The sequence below is a fragment of the Podarcis tiliguerta genome (genome assembly GCF_965153285.1).
Source record: "Podarcis tiliguerta genome assembly, chromosome: 4".
NCBI lineage: Eukaryota > Metazoa > Chordata > Lepidosauria > Squamata > Lacertidae > Podarcis > Podarcis tiliguerta.
Window position 1 is genome coordinate 2,648,210 of NC_139537.1, and position 12,439 is coordinate 2,660,648.

General features: G+C 46.9%; 1 protein-coding gene across 4 annotated transcripts; it reads right to left on the bottom strand.

Annotated features, from left to right (window-relative positions):
* Positions 1-394: 394 nt before the first annotated feature.
* Positions 395-12,312, bottom strand: LOC310675758 (CD209 antigen-like protein D). 4 transcript variants are annotated; one of them, XM_083436822.1, is made up of 9 exons: positions 11,695-11,777; positions 9,954-10,040; positions 9,025-9,126; positions 8,236-8,346; positions 6,781-6,879; positions 5,835-5,921; positions 3,910-4,061; positions 2,862-2,971; positions 395-761 (listed from the first exon to the last, which is right to left on the bottom strand). In XM_083436822.1, the coding sequence occupies exons 3-9, from the start codon at positions 9,110-9,112 to the stop codon at positions 608-610; spliced, it is 801 nt and encodes a 266-aa protein (XP_083292948.1). In that variant the 5' UTR covers positions 9,113-9,126; positions 9,954-10,040; positions 11,695-11,777; the 3' UTR covers positions 395-607. The 4 variants fall into 4 exon arrangements, with proteins under 4 accessions (XP_083292948.1, XP_083292949.1, XP_083292947.1 ...); XM_083436823.1 differs by lacking the exons at positions 9,954-10,040; positions 11,695-11,777 and adding an exon at positions 12,292-12,312 and having other exon boundaries at positions 3,910-3,986; XM_083436821.1 differs by lacking the exons at positions 9,954-10,040; positions 11,695-11,777 and adding an exon at positions 12,292-12,311.
* Between the last annotated feature and the right edge of the window lie 127 nt (positions 12,313-12,439).

The window sequence follows — 12,439 nt, forward strand, 5'->3', positions numbered from 1 at the left end:
TTGGCTTCTTGACTCTTGGTTCTCTGACCCTCAGACTCTTGGCTTCTCGATTTCTTGCTTCTTGATCCTCAGACCTCTGACTTCGTGACTCCTTGCTTCCTGACCCTTGGCTTCCTGACTCCTGGCTTCTGGACCCCCGTTCCTGCTCCCACCCCACCATCTTGCCCCCGGTCCCGACATCCCCTGCCGGGACTTTGGTCGCCCGTGAACCAGACTGTGACACAGGCGCTGGCTGGCCCCCATTCTCATTGCTTGGCATGCATGGTTGTCCTTATGTGCCTTGTAAGGTAGCGACCATGGAGATCAGAAGGGGCAATGGGGCATCAACACACAGAGTAAGGAAACAAATACTGGCATACATTGCAAATAAAGACATTAAACAAAAAACAGGCCATGACTGGACCCTTCCATTCTTTATTTTCGTAGCCATCTATGTTTGAGCTTGCAGATTAAGGTCTTTTTGATGTGTGTTGAGGGTTGATGCCAGAGAGTCCCATAATCAAGGTGGCAGGGTGTGGATTGTGCATTAAAACCGTGGGGTGATCTCTTGGTTTTGGTTTTGTGTGGTGATCATGGGATCCAGTTACGTTCATCTTAAGGTGTCTTCTTAGAGCCAAGCATCATTAGGCACCTTCTTACAAATATAGTGTATTTGTAGATCACATTCGAATGCCATCCAGCATTTTCCATAGTAGCACTCATAGGACACTGCAACACAGTCATGGTTCGCTTCATAATTTGGCTCATAGTAATTCCAGTAGCTGAAAAGAAAAGAAAAGCAGGACTGATCAATCAAGATTGGATGTCTACTTCCTCACCCGCTCCCCATGTCTTCTACCATTAAAAAGATGTTCAGCTCTTTCTCTCTTCACATCCACCCACAATCGTGATGGATTTTTCTCCCCAGATTTTAGAATTCTAACCACGTAAAAGAACAAAAGAACCACAACTGTGCGTCAAGACTATTTTCTTCTGAAATGACGTGATTCCTCATAGGAAACTACAAAAAATAATTGAGGGTGTCACTGTGGGAGGCTCAGTGGTACACACAAGAACTTGCAGTCACTTTATTTAACAATTTTGTGTAGTATCCCATGCAGTACTTCTGCTATAGCCAGGATTTCCATTTCTGCAACAGAACCGCCCCTCTCTCCTCTCCATCTGCACCCACATCCTCCTCAGATCTGCTGTGAACCGTTTTGGGTGCTGAGAGATCCTTACTCTCTCGTAGCAAAGCTAGCACAGTAGTGATTGTTCTGAGCAAATAAAAACTTTGTTAGATGTGCATCTGCCATAATCCACCTCCTCTCACATCTATCACCCACCTTATGCAAAAGGATGGCAATGACGCTATACAGAAACAAAAATAGCTAAGTCTACAACTGAAATACAAAATATAATCTATAACCACAAAGCCATTCTAGAGATGGTTGGAATGATATGATTTCTCTCTCATATATATATATTTACTCTAATCAATTATCCATAGTTGGTAGCCCCATGCTTATTGTCACTTCTAGTAAGGCCTTGCATTCTCCAGTGTCCATTGTATATTGAATCAAGTCCCACTGTTGTTGTTTAGTCATTTAGTCGTGTCCAACTCTTCGTGACCCCATGGACCAGAGCAAGCCAGGCACTCCTGTCTTCCCATTACAGAACTAAAACACTAAAAGTCCCACTACAGAACACTAAAATTCTGTGGTAAATGTATTCTATAACTCCCCCATTTTTAACTCTCCATGAATCTATTCAATTGATATTAGTAATGATGGTGTAGTAGGTGTTCTTTTACTCCCATGAGATGCTTGGGTTGGATCTGCCCTTTGATCAAGTCTAAGTTCACATCACAGCAGTGATTCACCAATTGGAGGTCCAAGGACCACCCACCCAGCGGCTCCATTACACCATTCACATAACAAAAACTGCCAAAGAGATATCCAAATGTTCAAAGGTAAAGGGGCCCATGGGTCTTGGCTTCTGAAGAAGAAGGGGTCTGTACTACTTAGCTAACTGGGAACCACTGGCATACAGGGTTTAAGTTCCCAGCTGGTATTATCCAACTCCAATGGCCGTTTGTGAACTTTACTCAATACCTTTGCCAAAAAGGTTAAGTGATTAGTATTGGGTGCATCAATGGAGATGAATGCCACTGGATTTTGTTCCAGGTAAAAGCGACCCTCTGTTAATTCAGTCTTGGTAATAAATGCCAGACCAGCTCACTGTTCTACTACCAAGCTGTGGATGCGTGAGATCTTACTCTGACCTTGTCAATCCATCAACACGGGTTGAAAATAACTGTAAGGTACTTAAAGGGAACCATGAACTGTCTTAAACAACCCAAAACTATTGCGGATCTGTCAGTGATTCCTGCTTTGCAGGGGTTGGACTAGATGACCCTTGGGGTCTTATCCAACCCTAAATTTCTATGCGTCTATGATTCTATCCAAGAGAGTGACGTGAACTACGCTCTCTCACACACTTGACTCCTCTGCTCCTATTATTTTAGTTCTGAGATTGCTAGTTATTCAGACTGTTTAGCAGACAACTGTAGAAATATTTTCCTACAGAGAGTGTTGCTCAGTTTAGGTTCCTGCAAGTCCTTTTGCAGCTGAGCTAAGCAGCACAAACCATTGAAAAGAATGCCCTCACCATCTTCTGAATCACCACATTCACTCCAACCTTGTGAGAAGAAGCAGTTGCTCACCTGGACAATGATGTGGAGGAGCACATAGGCAGATCTTTGGTAGCAGAGAAAAGGGCATGGCAAAATATATTTGGAGGGTGAACAGATCAGTTATGTACACAGAACCCGCAACTTTTTGGAATGCACGCCATTAACAAATGTTTCTTCGGAAACTTACTGGACGGCAGCCTCCATTCCCGACAGCCACGACCATTTCTTTCCCTTGTCTTTAAAGACTCCAATCCAAAAAAACTTTTGATGTCTTTCTACTTGCTTGTTTATAAAATACTAGGGAAGGGGTGCAGAAAGAACAAATAAAATCTTTTAAGACAATGTCCTTTTCTCTAGGAGACTATAGCCCTTGACATAAATTCAACATGCATAAAACAAGCACATTTTAAAAGCAGCAGGTGTCACATTTGAAGGTCCAATCCACATATATTGAGGAAGCAGCGATCAAAACTATACATAGTATTCCCATCACCGAGAATAATTTCGTCCAGTGGATGTGGGATTGTCCCCCTGATCACAATTATGATGATGATGGAAGCAAGGAAGCATCCCAAAGAGGAAATATTGTAGGGAAGGGTAACTTCACCTGCCCTCACCGAGACTAGCTACATATGTCTTCCAGTCATGACACAGAGTTAAAATTTCCAAATGCTGTAAATGACTGTGCCATAGAACAGTTGGTCTTGGAACCACCTAGCAGGACAGTCACCTGTGTGGCAAATACTCCAATTTCTGCCGCCATGTTTGACACTGGAATCAGTCTGCTTGTGGGATACTTGATGGCATGATGATGGAGTCTCACCCATGTCTGTGCCGTGTAGCAGCCCAGTGGCTCCTCTACCAGGGCTAAGAGAGTGCTGGGAGAGGGATACACCTTGCAAGCTCCTCTAGAGTCATCTCCATGACACTCTCATGCCAGAGGGTTAGGGTGGTGAGCGAAGCCTTCTTTCTAAGCACTCAGTACATCTCACAGAGTAGAGGAAGAATTTACCAGCAAGCCAAGGGATAGATGCCCCTCAGGTACCTCCTCCTTCACCTCCTTCAAGACCTCCTTCCTGACTATTAGAGCTCAGCAGCTCCAAGAAACCTCAGTGAGTCCAGATGGTAGCAGCTGCTCCCTGCCCCACCCACCCCTTGGCTTGACTGATGGAGTTGCTGTCTTGGCTGCATACAGAGGGATTGGAGCTTCTTGAATGGATAGTGATGATGCTCACCTGTTCTTCCCTTGTTTCCACGGAAATGAGCCTGGCGCCCTCCTGCTCACAATTTTTTTGGGCATCCGTCCATGAGCCTATCTCAATAGAAAACCAATAGAAGGTCCTTTCATATATGACCCAGCCAGTGTTCAAGTTTTCAAGAAGGGTATCTTTGAGTCAAGCCGTGTATGGAGGAAGTAGAGGGGGGAAATAGGGAATTTAATGGGGACCACCTTGTTTGTCTGTGCAGATTCCAGTTATTTTTGTTAAGTTCATTCCTGTGGCCACGTGATAACATATATTCATCTAGGAAGCTCAGAAAGATGAAAACAAGAACAACATTAACGCTTCAACCCATGCTGGTGCTGCAGTAAATATCTCGGTGGGGAGAGCTGGAAAAGGAACGCAGTCAAGAAGCTTTTATTTGAGGGAATAGACAAAAGATGTACGTCCCCTCACAGGCCTTATCTGAACCTCTGGGGCCTCGCCTATTTGTTAAAAATCTGGATACTCAGGGCAGCATCAGGGCAGATTTGAAGGTTGGGGAGGGGAAGTAGCTGTGGTTTATCAAAATTCTCTTTCTCTCTCCAGGCTCTCTGTCCACTTGGGGAGGGGGGAGGGGAACCTAGGGTGTGTGTTGCTGGCACTGGGCAACTGGGACAGAGGAGGGAGTCTGCTGGTTTACCATCCAGTTTGCTGCCCAGCAGTCTCCCTGCCTGAGCTGACAGGATGGATCCAGTGGACTTCCAAAATGGCTCTGGGGGATTTTGGTGCTCCTGCCGAACTTTGGCCAAGCTCTGGAACAACCTAATAATAATAATAATAATAATAATAATAATAATAATAATAATACTTTATTTATATGCTGCCCATCAGATTGGGTTTCCCCCAGCCACTCTGGGCAGCTTCCAACAAATTAAAACAGAATCGGACACCAACCATTAAAACCTTCCCTGAACAAGGCTGCCTTCAAATGTCTTCTGAAAGTCAGATAGTTGTTTTTCCCCTTGACATCTGGTGGGAGGGCGTTCCACAGGGCGGGTGCAACCAGTGGCGTAGCGTGGGTTGTCAGCACCCGGGGCAAGGCAAGTAATTTGCGCCCCCTAACCCGGGGCAAGGCAAGTAATTCGCCCCCCCCCCGCTGCACTGTCCCTCCCCCAGATAGTCCCTCGCTCTCTCTCTGCTCCGCACCGCACCACACGCCTGGCCCCCTCCCCTCCACAGTGGGCGGCGACCCGGCGGCTCAGATCGGATTCGCACAGCCAGCACTGAAGTGAGAGAGAGTGAGTGAGCCAGGTAGGGGCAGAGAGCTGCGAGTGAGAGCGCGCCCCCCCAGATGTTGCGCCCGGTGCGGCCGCCCCCCCCCCGCACCCCCCACGCTATGCCACTGGGTGCAACTACCCAGAGGGCCCTCTGCCTTGGCTTGGGCCATTGACATGATTGGCCCTGAGTGCCCATTCCTGCTTCATGCAGCCTGTTTGGCCCCCTGGTATACTGCAGAGCTTAGGGCGAAGAAAGATGCTGGGAGATGGCTTTTACGCGAGTGGAGGAAACATCTGGTTGAATGCAATCGACCACTGGTGAGGGCTCATCATCGAGCCTACCAAGTGGCAGTGAAGGCTACAAAGAAGGCTTGCTTTGCTTCCTCCATTGTGCCATCCAGCAGAGCTTTCCCGGGTAGTGCAGGGCCTGCTAGAGTCTGGCCCAAAAGAGATGACAGAACCGAGAGCAGCTTTCTGTGACTTGTTTGCAAAGCATTTTGACAGTCCAGGAGAGCTGATCTGAATATCTCTGATGTTTCCCTAGGGTGGCTGGATGCGAAGGAGGGCAGCACTCTGCTCTGGCTCTAAGAGTTTTCAGCTAGAGGAGGGGCTTTCAGCTGGTGCAGAATCAGGGCAGGTTCCCACTGCGCTACAATTTCCCAGCATCGTAGGGTAGCTTACCAATTTCTTTTTGCAGTTGATCATTTAAGTTGGCAAAATACTGCATTTCCTCCGATATGTTTTGAGCTGCAGCAAGTATTTCTAAGTCTAAAAGATTTGAAACCGTTTAAGGCAGGAGTATCTGAAATAACAATCTGCAAATATCAGGAAGCCATTTCCAAACACTTAAAAACACTCAAGCCTGAGACAAGAAGCTGAGCTCCAGGGTGGATTTCGTATGAATATAAGGGCAGAGTTGATTCTCTGTGGCTGAGATCACCAACGAAAAGCCTCTGAAGATCCTGCAGCTGGATCAGACCAAAGACCCATGAAATCCACTATCCTGTTCTCATATTAAAAGTGGCTCATGAAGTATCTCTGATGTTCCCCTCCTATGTCCCCCTTTTCTGCTGGGAATCACAGGGTCACAAACCAATTCTGCCTTGAATTCCACAGGAAAGCCAAATATGCAAAGAATACTTTGCAGTTTTCAATTATGCTTTGTGAGATCTAAGAAAAGAGAGGCACTGAAACTCTTTTTATGATGTGGGATGTGATGTCAGTGCAAGGATTTTCCCTTGTGCAATGCGATCTTCAGCCCCCTTCCCTCCAATCTGTTCCAAAGCCCCCCCCCCCCCCGGAGAGCAGCTTTGGTGCTGGCATGCAGGGAGAAGTGGGGGGAACGTTCCCTTGTGCTAGTGCTAAAATCTTGCACTAGCACAAACATTGTGAGTTACAGTGTGATGGCGGAGGACAGCATTTCTAGTGGGGAGATGTGAGAATCACAACCGTCTGCTTTTCTTCCTGCTGATCAATGAAAAAGTGATGAACTCTGTTGCGTGATGAATTTCATTGAACATATGCATTGCTCAAGCAATATGAACCCCAAATCTAACTACAGGAATTGAAGTCTGTTTAATTTAAACGAGTTACAGCAAAAGTGTGGATGTGCATATAACATGCTTACCATCCTTGTCTTCGTAGATTGGATCAGCCCCAACAACAACAGTTCGTATCATATCCATTGCCACTTGAAGCTCCTCTCTCTTTTTCAGTTCCTTCCGATCTAAGAAGGAGGGAGGTAGAAAAGAAATGAAGAAATTGTGTCCTGGCACACTAATCTGATAAGCTGGGGAAGGGGATACTTGGTTTCAAACTGCTATTAATATAGAATTTAAATTGCCGACTTATAACGTGCCCCGGGTCCTTAGGGAGAAGGGCAAATAAAAAATCAAATCAACAAAAACATGAAAATGACTTCTATTAATATTTTCTGCTCTCAGCCCTTAGATTGAGGGTTCCCATGCCTTGATTTAAGCTGCCCTGGTGGTCTGAAGTCCTGTTTCCATTTAGCCTGCTACTTCTTCACCAGATAGTTGGCCTTCCTTAGAGAGCTTTAGATTTTTGGTGTCTAGATACACCTGTCCTCTTTGTCCTACAGACTTGCCTTTGCCAGGCTGCCTCCTGCTCTGCCGTATGCTTAAAATATGCAAATTCTTGGATCATTTGACTTCCTCACCCCAAGCGTTGCTTACTTTGGAGTGCCCTTAAAAAACGAATTCACTAGGCAAATAGGCCATGTGTTCATCTATCCAGTGCTATTTTTCTAGAAAAAGAGGCACTCAAACTCGCCATTAATGCCTCCCTTGTTCTCTTAGAATGGAGACATCACCCACCTGAGAGGGGCCGTAACTGAGTCCTGATGAATTCCGGCTGAAAAAAGCCCTGCATATATCTCAATATTTAGGTAGGCTATGGATCCAGCCACATTAGCCATGGCCTTATCCTTTGCAGCCTGTTTTCCCCAAACACTTTCCTTGAAGAGACTGGAGCCCTAGCAGAAGGCAGGCTGGCGAGGACCAGAAATGGGGGCTCTCCCACAGCAAATGAGATTTAGTTGGGAAAGGAGGAGAGAATTGCAAGCTGGGAAAGGGAATTGTCCAGGGTGTCCCAGGGACTTGTGTTAGGCTGTGCTTCTGTTCCAAGTGCTGGGACTCACTTATTCAGGGAGAACAAAGAAGAGATTGAAGAAGAAGAAGAGTTTGGATTTGATATCCCGACTTTCACTCCCCTTCAGGAGTCTCAAAGCGGCTAACATTCTCCTTTCCCTTCCTCCCCCACAACAAACACTCTGTGAGGTGAGTGGGGCTGAGAGACTTCAGAGAAGCATGACTAGCCCAAGGTCTGGAGAAGCGGAGACACGAACCTGGTTCACCCGAATCTACCGCTCTTAACCACTACACCACACTGGCTCTCAACAAAACAGTGCCATTGCTCTCACTGGGTGACAGCTGTAACTCCCCCCCCCTAAAATCAAAGAGAGATGAAAGGAGTAAATGGAAGGTGGATCCTGCCATCTCTTTTTGGAAATGCTATTGGCATTGAAGCAAAGCCCACAACCATATGCCAATTGTGTACTTACACAGAATGAAAACCATCAGTGTCATGACAGTAAAGATGAAAATCTCAAGTACGATCAATCTTTCACCCATTGGAGATTTGAAGAATGTAACCAAGTCCTGAATAGCAGATGCTTGAAGAAAGAAAATTCTGCTTTAGCCATCAATAGCCAACATACCATTGACACTCCAGGAAAAAGGGTTTCCATGTGCTGTGGAAGCCACCAGCCAGAGATACTCAACTGTTCAGGGGGTGGGCACTTGGGAGGATAAAAGCAGGTGGAGGAAGCAAGTCAAGATGCCTTGCTGCTTGAGGAAACTTTTCTGACCAATGTCTGGATCAGAAGACAGGAGCCTTTGACACTACTTTCTGCCCCCCAGACAAATGACAAGATGCTCCCTTCAAACATGTAATCCCACATACAGAAGCTGGGCTGGGCTGGCCATTGGCTCTTATCTCAATGTTGCTAATAAGGCAGCAGACTAACTGAGGAGGTGCAGTGCAGCTTGTGTGGTCTACACATCTCTACCCACCCCAGACCTGCTACCTGAGGCAACTGCCTCACTCTGCCTAATTGTACAGCCATTCCTGACTGCACACACGAAAGGAACACAGCAGCCAGCAGCAAAGCGTAGGCTCACCCCTGGGGTTTCTATGGGGCTTAGTGGACCTCTGGCACCCAAAGAGCTGTGTGGGCTTTTCTCGGCACTCCGGCTCCACTCCCTGCCCGTCTCCCCATCAACTTCCCTTTCCCGCGCATTCCTCTACTTTATGAGAAACCTCAGCCCATGTGACTGTGCTTTATACAGACCACCAGTTTCATTTGCTTTTGCTTTACGCTTTCTGGACGCTAGGTTCCTTCTGGACACTCCACGCTTTGCAAGCGCTAGCTTCCCCATCCTCTTGGTTTTGTCTGAGTAAGAACAAGACAAGAACAATTGGAGAATAACACTAGGAGCACATTAGGTCTATCAGTATTAGACCATCCTTTCCCGTAAAGAGGTTGTTGAGTCCAATATAACTGAAAGATCTTTCTTTTTCTTTTGCTAGATCAATCTCAGTTTTGAACCAAAAGAAATGCTCTATATGGATTCCAATGCATTTTTGAAAATTGTTTTAGGTAATATAGCACATTCTCATTTTGCATCCTATTCCTCTCTAAACTCCTGGACATCTCGTTTGCAGGACTCCATTGAGATGTTCACCATTTAATAGATCTTGTGGGATCTATGAGGTCTTCCTATCTTCCTGGGTGCCAACTCCCTGCATCACAGACATCGTGGTCAATGGTTGAGGACGATGGGAGTTGTAGACCAATAACATCTGGGGGGTCACCACCCTTGATGGATGGTAAAGGTAAAGGGACCCCTGACCATTAGGTCCAGTCACAAACAACTCTGGGGTTGCGGCGCTCATCTCGCTTTATTGGCCGAGGGAGCCGGCGTACAGCTTTCGGGTCATGTGGCCAGAATGATTAAGCCGCTTCTGGCGAACCAGAGCAGCATATGGAAATGTCGTTTACCTTCCTGCAGGAGCAGTACCTATTTATCTACTTGCACTTTGACGTGCTTTCAAACTGCAAGGTTGGCAGGAGCAGGGACCAAGCAACAGGAGCTCACCCCGTCGCGGGGATTCAAACCGCTGACCTTCAGATCGGCAAGTCCTAGGCTCTGTGGTTTAACCCACTGCGCCACCTGCGTCCCTTTGATGGAAGGTATATACATTTAATTATAGAACTACCTGCTGATCATCAGAAAAGATGGAGTACCAGATCCAGGCTCCGTAAGATGCATAGAAATCCAATTGAATGAAGACCATGAGTTGGAACTGGAAAAGAAGCAGAGAGGAAGCTGTTACACAGGCTCCCCAAGTCTGCCAAGACCCAGCCTGACACCTGATGCGAAGAGAACGAAGAGGCCTGTTGTCGAATTCCGCTTTGAAGCCATCTGAGCCAGCAAATGGAATTGCAAAGACTTGCATTTTCTGGATCTGGATCTGGATCTGGACTGGCAAACTGGGCCCCTGAATCAGAGCAGGGCACCAGGGAAGAAAACAGAATGTGGTGCTTCTGATTTGCAGTGTAGCTGTAGCTTTAATATAAGGAATGTGGCTGTTTGAGAAGAAGTGAAAGGATGGGAACGTGATTTCTGCTCACACCCCCTCCAGGAGGTGGGCGGGGTTTGCGACACAGCGTGAGGCTTACCTGCCAGGTGCCACCCACCTTGCTGCAGGTTGACTGTCACCCTGCCCCCATCTCAGCAGGACAATGGGCCCCAGTTGGGGGTGGGGTGAGGGCCAGGAAAAGGCCGGTGCTCTTCAGCCCAGGCTCACTTTGTTTTTTTCCTCCTGGATGCATCGCTGGACTGCGCTCTTGGTGAGGTAAGTGTTCCTCACCTTCATGCCCCCCCCAGGGATGGGCAGGGGATTGGGGCCGTGGTGGGGCCTGCTTAGGCCTTGCCGCGGCCCGCACCTCCTTCCCGGCATCAGAGCCAGGACATAGCTGTCAACTTTTCCCTTTTTTTAAGGGAAATTCCCTTATTCAGAATAGGATTCCTCACAAGGAAAAGGGAAAGTTGACAGCTACGGGCCAGGTTGGGGCCGGGTGGGTGGTGTGGCCTGACTCAGGCCCCCGGAGCAGCCTGCTGGGCCCCCCGCGTTCAGCCCCTCTTCCACGGCCTTGGGGGTGGGATGGGGCCTGCGCCTTTCCCTCTGGCAGTGTGGGGTGATTGGGACTGTGCAGGATGGGAACGTAATTACATCAAAGGATGGGAATGTAATGACAGCATGAATTACATCTCTTGCTAGCTTGGCATGAGACCTTCACTATGGACTAGATAAGGGACAGCAGCTTAAGGAGACAGGGAGATCGTGATATATTGTTCTATGCTCCATTCCAGAATGTGAAGAGAGCAACCGTCTGCCAGTCTGAAGTGTCCCAGATAAACCTTCCAAATCTCCATCAGCTGGGGAGACATGAAGAACTCTACCTATTCTATCTGTATTATGATTATTGACGCCTAAGATCTTTTTGCTTATTGGTTATATTGCTAGCTCTGTAGTTTATTCCAGTTGCTGTTGGCTTTATATTAGACTCTTATTCTACAGTGCTGATCAATTTCTTTGCTAATGTTTACCAATTAATAAACGCTTGTCTCTACCTAAGAGTCTGTCAGTCCTCCGTCCAGTGGAATCTAAGAACCTCTAGATTGTCTGGTGGTTGCTATTGGCCAAACAGCCATTAGGGGGCGCTGGCAAGACAGCACCTGTACACAGCCCTAGAATGTACCACCAGTCAGTTTCATTGGCTGACCCACAGTTCTAGTACAGTATTTAAAAGAGAAAAACCATCTGTACAGTACTTTATAAAAGCTCCTGATCATTTTCCCTCTTAGTGCCCTTTGGGCCCTGGAATGAGACCCTGCAAATATCACAGCTCATAAGGAAAGTGTTCCACCCTCCAGACCTTTTTCTGTTTGGATACCTTGGTGTTGTCATGTAACAATCTTTCCTCTAATTTCTTCTTAAGGGTGTTTCGTCCTCCCACTGGCTAAGAACCTCCTCCCTTGTGATGTCAGGCATTCCAGAACTCCTCCCATTCAGCCTTCTACATTATGCATAAACCCAGGAAAATGTTTCCCCCAGATCAGTTACACTACTTATTTTCCCAATCCGTACTGCAGTTGTTGTTGTATAAATAAATAATTTTATAATTATTTATTATCATTAAAAGAGTAAAATATTATTATCATTGCAGTCAAACATTGGTTGTTGAACGTAATCCATTCCGGAAGCCCCTTCAGCTTCCCAAATGTTGGGCAACTGAGGTGCGGCTTCCGGTTGACTGCAGGATATAATATTTAGAGCATTTACATCCCCCACCACTAGGTGTCACTGCAGTCAGAGCTGCAGACCCTTCTATTATTTTGTCTATGGTTCCATTTTAAACAGGCTAAGGATGATGGATGATTCCTCTTTTCTTTATAGTCATCGCCATTTTGCCACCCTCTCTTCAATTCCTCAATGCTTTCATTTCTCCTGTCTTTTTCTTCTTTTCCTCCCCCTTCCAGGGGCTTCTTACCCATAGAGGCTAGTGGCACAGGGCACCAAGTTCTGCAGCACGCCAGGGAAGAGGCGGAGGCTGGATGTGGCACCTTCCACCATCACCTGCCACCCTCTCCTGTGTGATAGGAATTTTATGGTCTTAGATACAGTGGTGCCCCGCAAGA

Coding starts and splice junctions, on each gene's coding strand:
- LOC310675758 (XM_083436821.1), bottom strand. Junction 6,880..8,235: donor ACTGATGGTTTTCATTCTGT/GTAAGTACACAA, acceptor CCTCCTTCTTAG/ATCGGAAGGAACTGAAAAAG. Junction 762..2,861: donor GGAATGGAGGCTGCCGTCCA/GTAAGTTTCCGA, acceptor TTTTCTTTTCAG/CTACTGGAATTACTATGAGC.